Source organism: Danio rerio, chromosome 8, assembly GCF_049306965.1.
Source record: "Danio rerio strain Tuebingen ecotype United States chromosome 8, GRCz12tu, whole genome shotgun sequence".
NCBI lineage: Eukaryota > Metazoa > Chordata > Actinopteri > Cypriniformes > Danionidae > Danio > Danio rerio.
In genome coordinates this window covers 13,391,293-13,409,749 of record NC_133183.1, presented here as the reverse complement: position 1 = coordinate 13,409,749, position 18,457 = coordinate 13,391,293, and the positions used below count along the sequence as shown (strand labels likewise).

Here is an 18,457-nt window from a genome sequence, read left to right as displayed (position 1 = left end):
ATAGTCATGTTGTGCAAAATTATACGTTAATTGAATTCACCCCAAAAATTCTTTGTATTTTAATAACCCTGAGGAAATGAACTTCATTTTTATCTTCCTTTAGAGTCCCAGCGCTCCCACTTGACATCCTTCACCATGAAACTAAAGGACAAATTCCACTCTCCCAAAATCAAGAGGACACCATCAAACAAAAAGTCCAAACCACCACCAGAACAACCCGTAAAGTCCCCAGAGAAAACTGTAACTAAGGTATGGAGTAGATTTTTTAGTTGTCTGAAAACATGGCAGGTCTAAAACCAAATAAACATGTAGTTATGTTTTACTTGTCAGTGACATTCTTGGTAACGTTTTTTGACCACATTAGAGTCTGAGTCGATTAGAGGAGCATGAGAAAGAAGTGGTCAGCGCCTTGCGGTACTTCAAGACCATTATTGACAAGATGGCGGTGGACAAGAAGGTGTTAGAAATGCTTCCTGGTTCTGCTAGTAAAGTTTTGGAGGCTGTCACAGGCTTGGTACAACTAGATAGCAAGATACTGAGCAGGTAAAATGTTTTTAAGCGTCTCTAATCTTATTGCTTTTTGTATTCAATGCTTATTTGACTTCCTTTTCCTTTTGTCTTCAGTTCAAGGGTGTCCTCCTGTCTCAACCGACTCTATCAAAGCCTTGCAAACCTCATTCGCTGGTCGGACCAAGTAATGCTGGAGGGTGTGAATTTGGAAGATAAAGACACAATAACAACAGTCACAAATGTGATCAAAGCAGTGCTGGATGGTGTAAAGGTATTGATGTTCTGTAGAACTCTGTCAGGGCTTGTTTTTGACATGCTGCTGATGTGTCGATTTATTCTCCACCCATAATCCAGCTGGATTTAGCCACAGGCTTTGTTTTTAGTTGATGCTTCTGTGGTTTCCTGCAGGAGCTGGTTAAAGTTGCCATTGAGAAGCAGGAGCACCCTTCACCTACGACACCTGTCAAAACCATTCCTCCAGTTGCCAGCCCACAGCGGTATATAAAAAGAATTATGCTAATGAACATTGTGCTTGGAATTATTTCATACAAAATGAAAATACAGCACTGGAAAAATAACTACATTTAAAAAAAATGTTGTGAACTTTCCATAAAAAAAAGTGTTTAATTAAAGGGTTAATTTACCCCAAAATTAATTTTTGTCATTGTTTACTCACACTTCACTTGTTCCAAACCTGTTTGACTTTCTGTCTTCCATTAAACACAAAAGAAGATACTTTGAAGATTGTTGGAAACCTGTAACCATTGACTGCCATCATATTTGTTTTATACTATGGAATTTAATGGATTCAGGTTTTCATTTTTCTTAATAATATATTTAATAAAGAAATAAAATAATAAAGGTTTGGAACAAGTGATGAGTAAATTACATAATGTTAATTTTTTTGGTGAACTTTCTTTTTAAATACAAATAATATGGATAAAATCCACCTGTACATGCTGTGTATTGTGATGTGTCAGCACTAATACTGTTATTCATTTTTACCACATTATTATGGCAGTGTCCCTGAGCCCCCTGTCATTGAGACGAAGGAACCCATCTTGAATGACAGCCCTGCCCCAGCTGAGAACATTGAGACCCCAAATGATGTACCTGAGGAGGAAGTAGCCCCTCCGAAACCCCCTCTACCTGGACTCAAAGTGCCTGAACAACACTGGTACGTAAGCTTTACTTGACTTTCACCACAATAACATTTTCAAAAACAATAAGTGATTTCATTTTTTTTCCTCTTTCAAATATTTTCCAAATTATGTTTCGCAGAGGCAGGATTTTTTCACAGTATTTCCAGTAATATTTTTTCTTCTGGAGAAAGTCTTATGGTTTATTTTCGCCACATAAACAGAGTTTTAACATTTTTTCAACCCCATTTTAAGGTCAGTATTATTAGCGTTTTAAGCAAAGGTTTTTTTCTACAGAACAAACCATCGTTATGCAATGACTTGCCAGCTTATCCTGACTTGCCTAATTAACCTAGTTAAGACTTTAAATGGCACTTTTAGCTAGTATCTTGAAAAACATCTAGTAAAATATTATGTACTGCAGGGATGCTCATAATAACCGATTAACCGTTAACCAAAAGGGTGCTTTTCTAACCAATTTATGGTATCAGTTAAACAATTAAAAATATCATTAGTATTTTATTTTTTTAAGTTTGGCTGCGTAAATGTGCAACACCTGTTTATTTGCACAATTGGGGAAAGAAGCCTTAAAACAAAACTTTCTGAGATGTGTGAGGATTTTCACCGCATTTTGCGACTGGATAGTCTATACACGCACAGCGGTTTTGACAATATTCTCTGCATCTACCGAGACAGTGAAGGACCACAGACACCCCCATCACTAAATGCTGTTTTTTTTATCTCCATATAGCGTGCGGTATCAAATTCCATTAAAACAAACACTCCTCCAGCAGTTCATACTTGCATCCAATATCTCGTTTGTCACAGGGGACAGCCATGCAATGTTCCTGAATGAAAGTGAAACTGCCGAACTGCAGTTAAAGTCGAAAAATGAAACACCCGAAATTACATGTAACTCGAAATGTACATGTAACATGAAATGTGGATAGCGAGGGTACGCAATAACGTTAACCGAATTAAGTGTTATAACATGTAAAATGGCATCAAGAAATAAACATTCGAAAAGCAACTCATGTAAACACCTTAAGCGTATTATTGTCTTATTCTGACAAATAAAAATATATAGGCAAATTATTCGATTACTGATGTCCATGTAAACAAAGTCATTGTTTAACAAGGTAATGCGGTGATATAAATCAGGTAAGGTGGAAAACGTATAAACATATCATCTAATTTTATGAATTTGCCAGAATTTTTAGAATTTTGCTAATTACAAAAGATATTTAAAATTGGAGGTACTTTGATGAAATTCTGACAGTTTATTTTGCTTGGATTTTTTGAGACATGGTGTATATTTGAAAATGTTTGTTATTTAAGTTTTTTTTTTTTTTACTCGAATTTATTGGAATCTGGGGTTTAAACTGCGATAAGATATATCCCAGATTTATAAGCCTACATCATTTCAAACCCTTATAGAAAACAGCAGAAAGTGCCAGGCCCAACTGATACTGCTGTTTACAACATTTACAAGCTTTATGAAGTGGAAAAACTATGAGTGTGATAGTATGAAAGACGGTACTGCACAAAGCAAGCAGTTTATAAAAGAAACCGTGAAGTAGGCTGTGTTATCATAACATGCCATCTCATCAGGTTTGCATGCAGTAAACATCTAGATATCACAGGTGATGCAGTTTGCAGCAACATGTCGTTTCTATTTTAAAGTACGGTGCTGTGCTTGGCTACAGATGACTGCACAGACCCATCATGGTTTGTGGGAGGCCTGAACAAAAAAGGTGTGAAGGAGAGATATAAATAGTGGTATTCTTGAGAATTTAGGCCTTTGTAGGGTGCAGCAGCAACACCGAAGACTCTGCTTCCTCTTGCAGAGAGTCATTGACATATGGGCTGTTTTCTGAGAAATGAACTGAACGGTGTCAGTTCTGATCCGAAGACTGGAAGATAGAGAGAGAGAAGCGGCGAGAAGAGATATTCTGATACCAAGTCTAGACGAGAGGATTAAGTTGTGCTGCTGGCATAAAAGAGAGTTCACTTTGTGCCTTGAATTATTTGCTGGCATTTCCATATTGGCCTGCTTCCAGTCTGTGTCTCTGATATGTGAGCTTTTTGTTGGGGATTAATTTGATGCCAAGTTTATCCTGCCACCTGGTCTGTTCACTCTACAGCTTGGTTCGATTGCTGCTGCTGCTGTTGTTTTTTTGTTTTAATTTGGAGGGATATAAACTAGAGCCAACTTGATTCACTGTGAAAAATGCTGGGTTCCACATGATCCCTTCATTTCGTCCTATCTTAATGACACCTATGATGAAAATCATCTTTTGTAAGCTGTTTGGACAGAATTGTGTGTAGGTATTGTGTGTCCACAGTCATATTGGAGTCATATAAAGACAATCTCTTATTTTAAATTTCCTGGCATTAAAATAGGATCCAAATCCCTTCAATTTCAAGGCCCATCACAATGTGACATAGATGTGCGGTTTCCCCACCCACCAAATCATTTGACAGCTGCGTATTAACATGTCTCCGCAGTAACGTGTATAATTATATCAACAAGACAGGACGTGCGCAAAGCAACCAGGATTAAAAGATCTATTGAGCGCTCTGTGATCATCAACCATCATCAAATGTGATCAAGAATGAGTTTTACAAGTTTAAAATGTTTTTAAAGCAGTTATAAAATAAAGAAATATAAAATCACTGTACATCATTACCACAGCTGCATTTCAGTACAATTATAAAAGAAGAAGCTTCAATCGCGGTTTGTGGACGTTAAATCAGGTTTATTTTGTACATTAGCATAAAAGATGTCCCTACAGCAGAGGATATTGGCGCGTATCCTGTCACATTTGCCGTCCAAAGAACTTTAAACTTTGTAACGACATTGTGTGTGACTCGTCATTGCAGAAAGGCTTGAATTAACTCCACAACACATACATCAAATAATCAATGGGAAAGTTCTTACTGTAAAATGTCTTTCAACGTTACGTGGTAACTACTTCCTTTATGCCCGTCACTGTGCTGTTTATCTGATGCAGCCAAAATGGAGATTGGGGCACACTCTGACAGGCACGTGGAAACGGTGGCTAGGGAGAACTAGCATTAAAGGCACAGGCATCAAAAACAGCTACTTTGTGTTCAGAGCAGAAAATTCCAGTATTCTGAAAGGTATAATAAATGAGCAGAAACTTTACAGAACATTCTGGAGACACAAAAGACTTTTTGGACTAATCCAGCTGCCGTAGTCCAATCCAGTGCATTATGGGATGCAGAGGAAAAATATTTGTTGACAGCGCTTTACTAACAAATTTAAACTAAGAGAGTGAGAGGGAAAACACCACCTGATAGATCGTTGGTAATATTCCTGGAAGATGACCATATTAGCTAAATTAATTCAGGCCTCCTCCAGAAGTGACTTGCGATGTGCTTTCGCCATTTGCAGCCGTGCTTCATTCTCGAAAGATATAGTTTGTCTAAAGTGATGTATACAAACTAAATAGTATACTATGACCAGGGATACAATCAGCCAGCGCAGTCGTCCCTCCATAGTGAAAAGTGTCTGCTGGTTTTTTACTTGTGGGAGTTCCATTGGCATTTTCCGGTACATTAATTCTGACCAATCGAAAAGCAGTTTAGGAAATAACATCTGGCCAATGAGTGATATGGATTTTGTCACATGACTGCATTTTGGTTCTTTTCATCTATTTTGGATCAAAGCAATCAGTGTGGTGTGAAAAGGACCCAAAATGTCAGAAAAATGCTTCAATGTATCATGTGTTGCCCTTTGTCTGGACTAAATGAACTGAACCACAGAAGCATCCTTAAATCTTAAAAAAGGGGTAAATAGGTGCCCTTTAAATGTTGGTATTGGTGGTTTACAAGGACTCTCCATTGGTGTAATGTAATTTATACAGAAAAAACACAACTCTGGTTTGCACTCTTTGCCATGTGCACTAATATGTAATTGCATTGTTTTGAATTTTTACCTATATTTTTAGATTATATTGTATGTGTAAGTGTATCTATTGTTATTTCTTTTTAAAATTCTACTTTTCGTATTAATATTATCTGCGATGCACCTAGGGTCTGACAGTAACTCAACTTTGATTCTCCTGTACTTGTGGTTAAATTGACAGTAAAGCTGACTTTAACTTGACTTTGATTTACCCCACCGTTACCCATAAACCTAACCCTCACAGGAAACTTTTGGCAAATTTCGAATGTCAAAAGACACCATTAAGTTGCATTTTGAATTATAAGGACAAAAGGCATTTTCCCATAAACAACCTCGCTGTTTTAATACCTCGGTTATAGTAATTGTAATTATACAAATTTCTGTACTTGTAATGCACCAAAGTAGACACAAACTAACTAACTAACTAATTAAGGTAGGTAGGTAGGTAGGCAGGCAGGCAGGCAGGCAGGTAGGTAGGTAGGTAAGTAGGTAAGTAAGTTAGTAAGTAAGTAAGTGGAATCATGTTTAACTAAAAATACATTTAGACGGCCTTAGGGTGAGTAAATAAACAGAAATGTTTCATTTTTGTGTAAACTGTCCATTTAGCTCACATTAATATGAAACTGAACTAAAGCAGCATTTATCTTGCTCTTACAGCAAGCTGATTTTTTAAATAGACATGCTAAATTAATAAGAACATGAAGTCAAAGTTGTATTGTGGTTTAAAACATCTCAACCACATGAATTTTTGTTGAAGTGTTTTAGCAACACATTTTTGTGTACATATTTACTCTATTACAGCAATCAAATTTCCCATGGAAATACTTTAAAAGACATATTACATCATTTATTATCAACTTAATTAACCATCAGAGTTCAACAAGACTCAAAAATGCATAATAAAAATGAATATTATTAGTGAGAGAACAAATCTTCCATAATTTTTTATCAAATGTTTTTTGGTCTTCATTTTTAAGTGAATAGTTCACCCAAGAACGAAAAATCTTTTATGCTCACTCAAGCAGTCTGAGTTTCTTCTTCTGTTAAACACAAAATTATATATTTTGAACAATGTTGGAAATCGGGAACCATTGACTGCCTTGGTATTTACTTTTTCTAGCATTGTAGCCAGTAGTACCATTTTCATCCACCTATTTTATGAGCATTTAGGATATGCACATAACAAAATGGTTGATGGAAACGCCATGATACGAATCTGTTTGGAAAATGCGCATACAAAATGCACATAACTGAGTAGAATAAACTTTTTATTTGATAAGAAAAGATGCGCATAAACTACGATAGAAACGCTTTTACTGAACAAATTCCAGTATGCGCATTAAAAAAGGTCATGTAATTTTGTTACAAGAGATCATGTGGTGATGAAAATGTGTGTGAATGAACAAACCAGCAGGCTAAGCACACTGTAAAACATCTGAAATTTTGTTTTGGTCATTCTTAAATGCCGTAACCATTTCAGTATTAGTGTTATTATATTATTAATGACCTCCAGAACTGTCTAGAGCGTCTGTGCTCTGCATCTTACGCCTTCAAACGCCACTGCGTGTACATCGACATGCTGTCTTCTGAGGCGCAAGTCATTTATTAAATAAAGAAAAGATTCACGCAGCTTCTCCTGCAGCAACAAATTCTGTTATTCTGTTGAGATTAGGTTTGTCGCTATTCACATTATGATACTATACCAGCTGAAGTATCACGATACCAAGTTACATTGCGATACTTTTAGTCATAACTCAAATTATAAAGAAATTGGTCAGAAATACTATATTTAAAATGTTACAGTTGGCCTACTTGAAGTTAATTCATAAGTCTCTTATTACTGAAAAAAGTATTATTTGCACATCACTTTAACTAAAATCCATTAGATCTTTTTGTTCATTTTTTTAGATAACTGACCAACAAAAGACACTTTAAAATGAAGATACAAATTATACCAAATGAAATTTGATACAAAAAGAGCATTTTTCCAACACAATTAATCCCTATGAAGTTGTCAAAAATTGTTTCCTGTTGCTATTATGGGTTTTCCATCTATTGTTTTCCCCCCAGTCTTATCAGGTAACAATCCAAAGTAATTTCAAATTTCACTTTGTGAGTCGCGGTGGTTGTAGCTACTAAATCATATTGACAGAAACAGAAATAAACTGATTTATATGTGCGTTCGAAACATCAGAAAACGTGCAACCTTAAAGGGCTCCACAGACTATTAAAATAAAATGGTTTATTGTTGCACAAGCGTGTGAGCATTTAAGTGACTTTTTCACATGTAACATTATGTATTGTAGATAGACCGGTAATGACAATACTTATATTTATTATATACAGATAATACTACCGTTTACAAACTACAGCAGCACCGACAGTTTGGGGCCATAGTATCATGATACTACCATAGTACCGGTAAACCGTGCAACCCAAGTTGATATTTGGTGCCAGTTAATCAGGAAGTGACGCTTTTGTTCTCTTTGACTTGTTGGACATAAATGCTGCTTTATTCGCATGTCTTTTAAGAGATATTCCTCTTTTGCACGTACTTTTAATTTGCATCTTTGGATGGAAACATAGCTACTGGCCACCGATTTCCTTCATTATTCACAATGTCTGCTTTTATGTTCAACAAAATAAAGAAACTCAAACTGGACAGGAACCACTCGAGGGAGAAAAATGATGATTGTTTTTTTTTTGGGTGAACTGTCCTTTTTAAAAAAAAAATGTTATTACTATTTTATTTATTTTATAATTTTTTGACAGTTTTTTTATTACTTTTGGACCTTCAGTATGTATGAAGCAGTAGATATAGATTCAGAAAGATAAATTATATTATTATTTATTTTTTTGATTTGGTTCTTGTGTGATTTTTGATGTCAGAAAATTTCTTAGTCTGATTTTGATTACTTTTTAAAGGGGTAAACAAAATAATAGCATGGTAACATCCAAAACACTTTTTTGTTACATTGGCTGAAGTGTATCTCCTCAAGTACAATATGGGTTTAAGCTTAATAAGATAAACGTTAAATTCTAACTGTCTAATGGAATTTTGGAAAAGTTGATGTAAAAGGGAGATTTTTAAAGGAGTGCTAATGAGTTTTGTTGTTGCCTGTTTGCAGTGGTCAGAGCAGCACTAGCATCCCAGAAGCACAGTTAGCTCACTGAAATGGCATGTAGATGCTTTCATGGCCAAATTCGCTCAGCTCACAGCTGATATTGTGGCTTATCCTTTTACCAGTAGCCCTGAGTTGGTTTCCATCCATCAGACCGCTCAAATAAATGACCGTGTTAAGACTAAGACAGGTCTTCCAGGTGTTTAATAGCTTTCTTTCAAAGCCAGAACCTGATTTAATCTCATTCCAAGCCTCTCGCCTGCTGAAACAATTTGATACGTCAAGAAAATCTATCTGACCTGGCATGCTGAGACTGGTTATTCAGAAGATAATCAGTATTTGCAAATGTCAGCCAGACATATACTCTACATTCACTATGAGTCAGTTCTTCTGCTAGTCGCTGGGTTGCATGACTTCACTACTAGCAGCTGTTTTAGGGGCGACGGAGCAGCTCACCAGGCTGACTGATTTATGAAGTTGTGGTTTTTGTGGTTCCAGAGCTGGATTCCACTTTCGCATTGCTAAAAATGCTCCTGATGACTTAGGATTGTTTACGGTCTTACTTAAAGTCTGCATGAACCGGAAGCTGTGTGTGTGTGTTGTGACGCAGTTCCTATGAAACTGATCATTAAATGAGATAACAGTGGGCGTGGCTTGTTTTTTTCTACAGCGAGCTGATTGGATGTAGTAAAGTAGGCATTTCATTGGAAAAGGAGTTTTGAGAAAGTTATTACAACTTAATAGACACTTCCTCCTCAACACCATTTCTGTTTGTTGTTATAACTGACTGGGGCGTAGTTAAGTATGCTAACCACGCCCATTATCTCAGACTGATGTAATCTGAAAACTTAGTTTTGATTTCATGTGTACTGTTAACTCAAAATGTGTCTGCTTGAAAGCTTGACAGCTTTTATAAAACTTATTAGTGGCTACAATTAATCAGTTTGACACACAAACACTCTCTTCGCAGTCCACCGGCTCTCCCTCCAAAGAAGCGTCAGTCGGCACCGTCTCCCACCAGGATTGCTGTGGTTGCGCCAATGAGTCGCACCACAAGTGGATCAAGTCTTCCCATTGGTATCTGTCGACAGGTGAGAATTTGATCTTGATGCTTCATCACTTCATCCTGCAGCTTATGAAATTCATGTAAGCCTTATGCTGAGTACAGACAGCAGGATTTTCAAAGTAGTTAAGTCACAGATGTTGTCACACCGCATGATTATCTGGGCCTTTCATGGGGTAGAAAAAGTACATATTTTCTCACCTGGGTTTAAAGGGAATAAGCAATTTCTCCTCAACTTTTTTTCTTTTTTGACATGGTTGTAATAATGCTCACAAGACACGTCAAACAGACACGTGTGCTGCTGCCAAATTTCCACTTGTTTTTCCTCCATTTCTTGGGTACAAATAAACTGAAAATGAGCCCTTTTAACTTCCCCCCCAACCTTCCCGCTGGCCTGAAGATACCCATACTAGTGGATGCTGCTCTCTCATTGGCTGTAGGTGATTGCCAATGTTATTTTCAATCAGAACACATTTTACACGGCATGATTTGAATCTTTGACAGCTCCAAATATTTAGCACGCCAAATATCAGACAGGTGTCAGCAACTCATCGCGATTTTCTCAGATCGCGTCTTTGGTAGTTTACACTGTGTGATTGTTACTCACATGAACAAGCACTTATTTGCTTGTAATTTCAGGCATTTGTGATTTTTCAAAACCTGTCGGCGAGTGAAAATTGGGGCTAAAATCCTGCAGTCTGAATTCTGCATTAAATGACTAATTTATAGTCCCTTTTAAAAGTGTTTTTTAATAACCATTCGTAATTCATCTGAAGTGTATTTAAAGGGCCATGACACCCCCCACTTTCGGTTAAAGTCTACTTCAGATTTTTTTCAAAAGATGCATGATTAATGGGCATGGAGCTCCGCGAGCATCGGGCAGGAGTGGGCGTGGCCACCAGGGGAGAACGTGAGCGAACGAAGGTAGCTCACAAAATCAGTCAAACCGTGAGGAGACGCATGAGTTTATAGTTTACAAAGTTAAAATGCAAAGAAATGAACAGTAATTTAATGCCCTGCTACATTTGTTATTCGTAATTTCATATACACATAACCACAATTTATATCATTATAAAGATAAGTGTGTTCATGTAAACCCTATAAATGAGGATTCTCCCTCAAGCCCCGTATCCAGCAGACTCAGTGCAGCAGGTCTCCTGACCTGTCTATTTTAACCGTTAGCCCTGCTGGTAATCTGGAGAATTTAGGCAAACACAGCAGCACAGTGATGTGTCTGAATGTGAACGAACTCCTGATGAAAGACAGTGTCCGCCATTCTCTAATTCTCGTGCTGCTCTCCCGACAAAAATGCTAGCAGCACACACACAGCTTTGCTGTATGATCGGCCCTGACAAGATCGCGGGGGAAAACATGGAACAAACCCCGTGGATCATGGAAACAAACGCATATGAGCCTTCATAACAGGTAAATACTGTGTGCCCGTGCCGTGGGTCCGTGACGTGTCTAACAGCTCGGGCTTGACTCTGGCATGTCTGGCAGGTCTCATGAATAATTAAGCAGCCGGCTCTTCTCATAGGATAAGAAAACTCCGCTATGAATAATAATGAGAAACCAACGCGTCATTATTGCACTTGCAGTACTGCGCTATGTCGCCGATTTTGATCCCACCCCAAAAATCATTTTAAACCCGGAAGCTGAAATTAGCTTACAAATGCTCAAAATTATCCAGTTTTCCCCACAATTAAAGCTGACAGGTGCTAACATTGTCTTAACTGATGCTCAACACACACACATCTGTTAATATAAAAAAAAAGTTCTCCAGGGTGTCCTGAACCTTTAAATAAGAGGTCATTGTTTAAGGTCATGTTTGTGTTATTTCTTGAAATTGCCATTGGGGTCTAAAACACTACATTTTTAATCATTATAAAAAATGTATATCGGCTTGCTAAGTGTGACGTCACACAAAAGGGCTTCCGGGTCCAAGCGCTATATTAAACTGAATAGGAAGACTTATCAAATACTAATAATAAACGTTTACAAAGCGATGCATTACTTTCGAAAATCATGATCGCAATATATATGCATGCCTAATATTAGATGGCCAGAAAGTGAATCGTTTTTTATAAATTGTTAAAATTTTGGTATTTTCGATGAAGCAAGCCCAGAGACTGTTGTGTACACCATGATTTTATATATAATTCGCTTTCAAGAGTTCCCACTTAGATATGCTTGGCATTTATAGCAGGTTTGGCATGCTGTCCCGGGAGAGAACTCTGAGCTCGGAGATATTTGAGCCCAGGGCTCCCGCCCGGTCTAGAAGCATATCAGGAAATCCGAGATCAGGTAGGTCTCGATCGCTCCCTCTTTAGAAGGGGAGAAAAAGGAGGAGATGGGGTGGAAGGGGGGATTCTTCCAAAACGAAGATACAGCAATAAGGAGAAAGTGATCCATTTATATTAAGCTAGGATCATTCTGATTGGATTATTACTGATTATGGATGAGTGGCCAGCGGTGCACAATCATATCACATGCTCCTCTCGAAATTAGTTTATGAAACTTCACTTATGTGTGATATGACTAAAAAGTGGTCATAAATGAGCATTTTCTCAATTCAAAAGAGTAGCGACTTAGACACGGAAACCGTGTTCCATACGTCACCGTTGTGTCACAATTTAACATTGTATTGTACATTGTATAGTATTATATTACTATAAAAGTATATATAAAACATCCGTTCCTGTCTTAACACAATTTTGAAAAACATTATTGATCAACTTTAAACTACTAAATTACTATTACATATAATTTTCTTTTTTGAATCTTGTATTATATATATATTTTTTTAAATTTTCTTCATATTTACATTTTGTTCTAAATCACAAATTAGGGTTTTAAACCTCATTAGTACCCGTTTTGGGTAAGAAGATTGTGAAACTGAAAATGACTCTGAACTGCTATGACTCAAGGTCTTACATTCTTTTTCCCATGAGCTGTTTTTAAGTAACCATTCCGAATTCATCAGAAATCTGATGTTTTATAAGGTCACTCAGTTATCAGTAACTGGGACAATTTTTAAAAGGATACTGTATTTCTTACTAATCCTCCCATTTTCCATGGAGCATAAAAATGTTTTGAAGGAAATGTGAACTGTTTTTACCAATAAAATGAAAGTCATTGGGTCCAAAGCAACATGAGACTCCCCTTTATTTAATGTTTGATAGTCCCTCAAGGTTGACTGTTCTTATTTTCAGGAGTATGAAGCAGATGCCTTACAAAGGCGTTTTTCTGGAGGCAGTCACTCATATGGAGGAGAATCGCCACGACTGTCCCCATGTGGCAGCATCGGCATATTGAGCAAGTCAGATGAACAGCTGTCCTCTCTGGATCAGGACAGTGGACAGTGCTCTCGTAACACCAGCTGTGAGACTCTAGGTGAGATGCATTTCAAACAATGCTGCAGAAGCTACTTTGGGATGGAAACTTGTAGTGCTGAGCACAAAGATCTATTTTTCAATTAATGATTAAAGAAACCTGGCTGATTTGATATTGATTTTCATAGGCCCTAAATTGATTTGTTTTTAAATTCTATATTCCAGGGGGAGAGCTTGTCAGGGGATAAGCTCTAGGGAAAGACAATATATAATCATAATTTCAATCAACAGACAGTTAAATCTATGCACTTTATAAACATTAGAGCATCAAAGACGCATTAATGAATGAAAAGAAAAAGTTTAACATGTCTGATGAGTAATTAACGTAATGTGAAGGTGACCTGTCAGAATGAGACACCTTAGTGTCTGAAAGCTAAATTCACTTCACTTTTTAAGCTCACTGCAGCTGGACCGGTCAAATACAAACTTGTGTTTCAAAATCTCGCTGAATATTCATGTCAGCAGAACAGAGAGGTTCAGAGACATTAACAGTGTATAATGTCTTAAAGTGACAACAGCCTAATTATGCTTTTTAAAATGATCAAAAAAAAAAGTCCACTTCTCATGACTTAATGTTTTAGGAGCTTTATTAATCTATTTAGAATCTATGCATATCTATGCATGTGTAAAGCAAGGCCCACTGTCTTTAACATTAAAAAATACCAGCCATATTTCAAATTATGAATACTTGTTTGTGTTATGAAATAGAGAGTTTATTTTTAGGGCAGTGTAATATGGGGATATACAGTGCATCCGGAAAGTAATGATAGTGCTTCACTTTTTACACATTTTTTTTTTTTTTTGTTACAGCCTTATTCCAATATGGATTAAATTTGTTTATTTCCTCAAAAGTCTACACACAATATCCCATAAGGACATAATAATGTGAAAAAAGATGTATTTGACTACAGTTTACCAGCCATTATGAGGATGCAGACAGAAATGTAAATAACAGAATTGTTAGAAAGTTGCAGTCTTAAAAGCACAATGTTTAGATTTTGAGTTTTATTTAGCTATATTTTTATTTTTATGTTCAGTCGTGGCGTTTTCAGGGTGTCCGCGAGGTCTTAAAAAGTATAAAAAGTTGATAAATCAATGTAGAGAGTTTGGAGGCTCTTAAAAAGTATAAAAAAGTCTTAAATGTTATGTTGCAAGGTATTAAATTTTACATAATTTTTTAATTATGCAATGTTTTGTTGTATGCTAAAGTTTGCCTGAATTTGATTTGTGAATATCAGGATGCTTTGTAGTTTATGAAATCATTAAAATCAAAAATATATGCTGCTCTGTTTTCTGCAGTAGCAAGGCATCATCGGTTTTTCAGCAGTTCTTTAGGCGCCAACCTGCTGAATTAGCTAGATTTAATATATTTTTAATCAGTATGTTATAATGTTATAGTTTATGATTAGTGTCTTACGTTAATATTTAGTAAATATACTGCTAGTTAAAATGTTGGAATGTTTCTTGTTGAAACCTAAAGTGCTTATAAGGTCTTAAAATGTAAAGAAAGAGTCTTTAAAATGGTCTTAAAATGAATTGAATTTTACTCTCTGATTACTTTATATACTGTTTTTAAAATGTGTATTTTATTAATATTTATTTTGTATTTCAGCATTTTCATCAAACATTTGTCATGAAGTTGTGAATAAAGTGAGAAATGTGATATGAATGGGTACATTTCTGAGTATCTACTTTCAAAAAAATGAATGATTTTTATCTTCTCTCTCTTTTTTCCTGGCTTATTCAGACACAGCAGAGAGCTACGACCCTGACTATGACTTCTTGCATCAAGACCTGTCCAGCACTGAGCAGATCCCTCACACACACACAGGGGGTTGTCTGAGCCCCCTCCCCGAATCTCTCCACGAATCTTCCTCATTTCCAGTCCAGCACCAGTCGATGCCTCCTGCCCTCCCGAAGAAGGAACGGCGGCCACCTCTGCCTCCAGTGGAACGACTCTACTCTCAATATGACAACGTTCCAGATGAGGACATGCACACTCCACCCTTCCCTCTCTTCGGTGCAATCCCCCCCTCAAACCCTGGAGTATTTATGGGGAACTTCGGTCCCAGTGAGAACACACAGATCCCCCAGAGCCCCCCACCCCTGCCGGAGAAGAAGAGTCGCCATAGTGAGTATAAAGAATTCAGATGGGTTGTTTAGAGGATTGCAAATCACTGGGTTACAGAGACCTGTCTAGTTGGAAGTACAGCAGTTTTGGTGAAAGTCTTCAATTTTGGTTCTTTCCCTTTTATTTCCCTTTTAGTTTACTGTAATGACAATTTTCAGTTCCGTTTTTTGGCAATAAATGCAAATAAGGCCAAAAATGTAGAGTTGCAGAAAAAAAGAAGTCATGAATAATTTAAACTGAAAAAACTAGGGATGCACCGGTACCAATTTTTTTAGAACTGATCTGATCCCGATAACAAAGTTCTGAGTATCGACCGATACAGATTTGATCCCGATACTGTGCCGTTTTTTTTTAAAGCATAATACAGTTTCTATAGTTCTAGTGTGAATGCAGCTTCATCCAGGGTCATCCAGGTACTCCGGTTTCCTCCACAGTCCAAAGACATGTTTTACAGGTGAATTGAATAAGCTACATTAGCTGTAGTTTTTATGTGTGTGGGTGTTTCCCAGTGTTGGGTTGCAGCAGGAAGGACATTCGCTGCATAAAACATGCTGGATAAGTTGGCGGTTCATTCCGCTGTGGCGACCCATGATTAATAAAGGGACTAAGCAGAAAAGCATAAAATGAATGAAACGCATCCAAGAAAAATTCCATGAAGTTAATATTTATTGAAAAAGGATGTACTATACCACCGACATGTAATCACTGTCAGGCCTCTCTCACCATAAAACACATTTTATTAGAATTTGAAATTTTTAAATCTTGTAGACAAGATTTTTATACTCAAAGCACTTGGATGTTTTTAAAAATGTATCACCAGGAAGAATTAGAAGTTATTTATCAAAAAGTTGAACTAAAAAATTACATCAAAATTTTTTTATATAATTATTATATAATATAATAATACAATATATTATTATATATAATAATATATATATATATATATATATATATATATATATATATATATATATATATATATATATATATATAATATAATATAATATATATATATATTTTTTTAATTAAAATATGAAGTTATTATTGAAGTAATTACTTATGTTATTATCTACAGTATATTGATATTGCCATGAGTAGCTGATATAGTAATAAAAAAACAAACAAATTCAAAAAAAGAAATTTCTGAGGTGGGAAAAACATTTTAAATGATGTAATGTTTTTATTAACAATTCATACATAAATGACAATTTTTCTAAATAAAATAATTATAATAATAAAACTTCCATATCTTCCATATTGTGATATACATATAAATGAAACCTATTATTATTATTATTACTATTATTATTATTATTATTATATTTAAATGTACAAAACATTGTAAAAAACATTACAAAAAGATACAAAATAAAAGACACCAAAAAACATGCAACAAAATAAACAGCAAAAAAAAAAAAAAAAAAAAATCTTACATACAGAAAATACAGGTCTGCAATGTGCTGACCAGAATTAGTATCCAGGACCAAGCTGGAACAACTATTAACATTATTTTTGTAATGAACTAAACAGATAAATCATTCATAATAACATGCATTCATAACATGCATCTTCAAATACTACTGTATGTCCAAGCTAGTAGTTTGATCCATAGCAATTCTGTTTGTCTTCAGACTAAGCTGTTTGCACAGTTCACTGAATTCCTTGTGAAATGTGCGCGCTGTGTGACGCAGTATATGGCAAAGCCCGTTTTTCACTAGTTTTTCATCTGTAAAGCCTCTCAGTGTTGGGAAACAGTGATGTCAGCTGCAGTGTGAGGTCAGATGGAATAATGGCTTTGTTGGAGAAATCTCTGGCTCAATGCAGCTCAAGGCCTCACCCAAACCGGCAGGAAATGAGCTCCTGCTGAAAGACTGTTGTTTGCAGGGGAGGAGCCTCTGAATCATGTCATAATCCACACATCAACTGTGAGGATTGATAGAGGAGTTGATGTGAGGCCACACGGGGGATGTTGAGCTCTTTACAATTTTATATTGGCTTTGGATTGCAGTCACTGCGTTTACATGTGCAGTTTGTGTTTGCTAAATGTTTGAAATAATGTAAAAATTGACCACCAATGAAATATTTATTTATCCTGTATCATTTTTTAAATTTGAAATATGTAGTTATTATTGAAGTTATTATTATGTTGTGACGTTTATTTATAAACTAATTTCGAGAGTAGCACGCGCTTATGATTAATAGCAGCTAGTCCATATTAGCTAACACTGATTCACCAATCAGACGACTCCTTAACCACTATAAATAACCAGAGTATCTTACCTCAGCCATCTTCGTCTTGAAGAATCTCCCCTTCCACCCCTACTCCTCCCATTTCCTTGTCAGGGCAGCACGGAGGCCTAATGGTTACCATCATTGCCACACAGCAAGAATGTCACTAGCTCAGACACTACCTGGCCAAGTTGGCATTTCTGTGCGGAGTTTGCATGTCCTCCCCGTGTTTGCATGGGTTTTCACCGGGCTCTCCGGTTTCCACCCACAGACCAAAAACATGTAACATAAGTAAATTGACAAATCTAAATTGACAGCATAGACACTCCATGCTTTCATAATGTATTTGCAACATTATCAACAGAGACCCACCTGAACTCGGACTTCCCTCTCACCCTGCAATGGGGGGGATCTGGCTCGAGGATCTCACAAGTTCAGAGCTCTCTTCCGAGACAGCATGCCAAACATGCTTCATAATCAATCATCAGTTAAGGATGAACTCTTGAAATGTGAGTTTATTGATCCTGCCGCAAAAAAGCCATAGGTTGCTGATGTGGCAGTAAATAAACAAACTCAAATTGTGAACCTTTTAGAAAATACACATATAAAAAGACTTTCTGAAGTGGAGGAAAAAAAACATTCGGAAAATAATGTTTTTAACAATAATCCACCCATAAATGAACATCAAATTACAATGACAAAAAACATTAATAAATTCTGGATATGATGTTTTATATATATACTGTATATATACATAATAAGTCCCAAATTCCCTCAATCCGCCCTTACAATCATGGCCTCCCAATCATCCCCTTCCACTGAATTGGCACTATCACTATCACCAATAGCTAGTGTGTGGTGAGAGCACTGGCGCCGTTGTCCTGTGGCTGTTGTCACATCATCCAAGTGGATGCTGCACACTGGTGGTGGTGTGGAGAGA

General features: G+C 36.5%; 1 protein-coding gene across 4 annotated transcripts in view; it reads left to right on the top strand.

The window, feature by feature from the left end:
- The window catches only part of rapgef1a (Rap guanine nucleotide exchange factor (GEF) 1a), a 69,099-nt gene that overhangs the window by 11,469 nt on the left and 39,173 nt on the right, over positions 1-18,457 (top strand). For all 4 annotated transcript variants that reach the window (XM_073910095.1, XM_073910094.1, XM_005166904.6 and 1 more), the window contains exons 2-9: positions 104-249; positions 365-543; positions 625-781; positions 919-1,007; positions 1,532-1,687; positions 9,673-9,793; positions 12,978-13,158; positions 14,905-15,288. In XM_073910095.1, the coding sequence (XP_073766196.1) occupies positions 104-249; positions 365-543; positions 625-781; positions 919-1,007; positions 1,532-1,687; positions 9,673-9,793; positions 12,978-13,158; positions 14,905-15,288 (1,413 nt within the window). The remainder of the gene's footprint in view (positions 1-103; positions 250-364; positions 544-624; positions 782-918; positions 1,008-1,531; positions 1,688-9,672; positions 9,794-12,977; positions 13,159-14,904; positions 15,289-18,457) is intronic.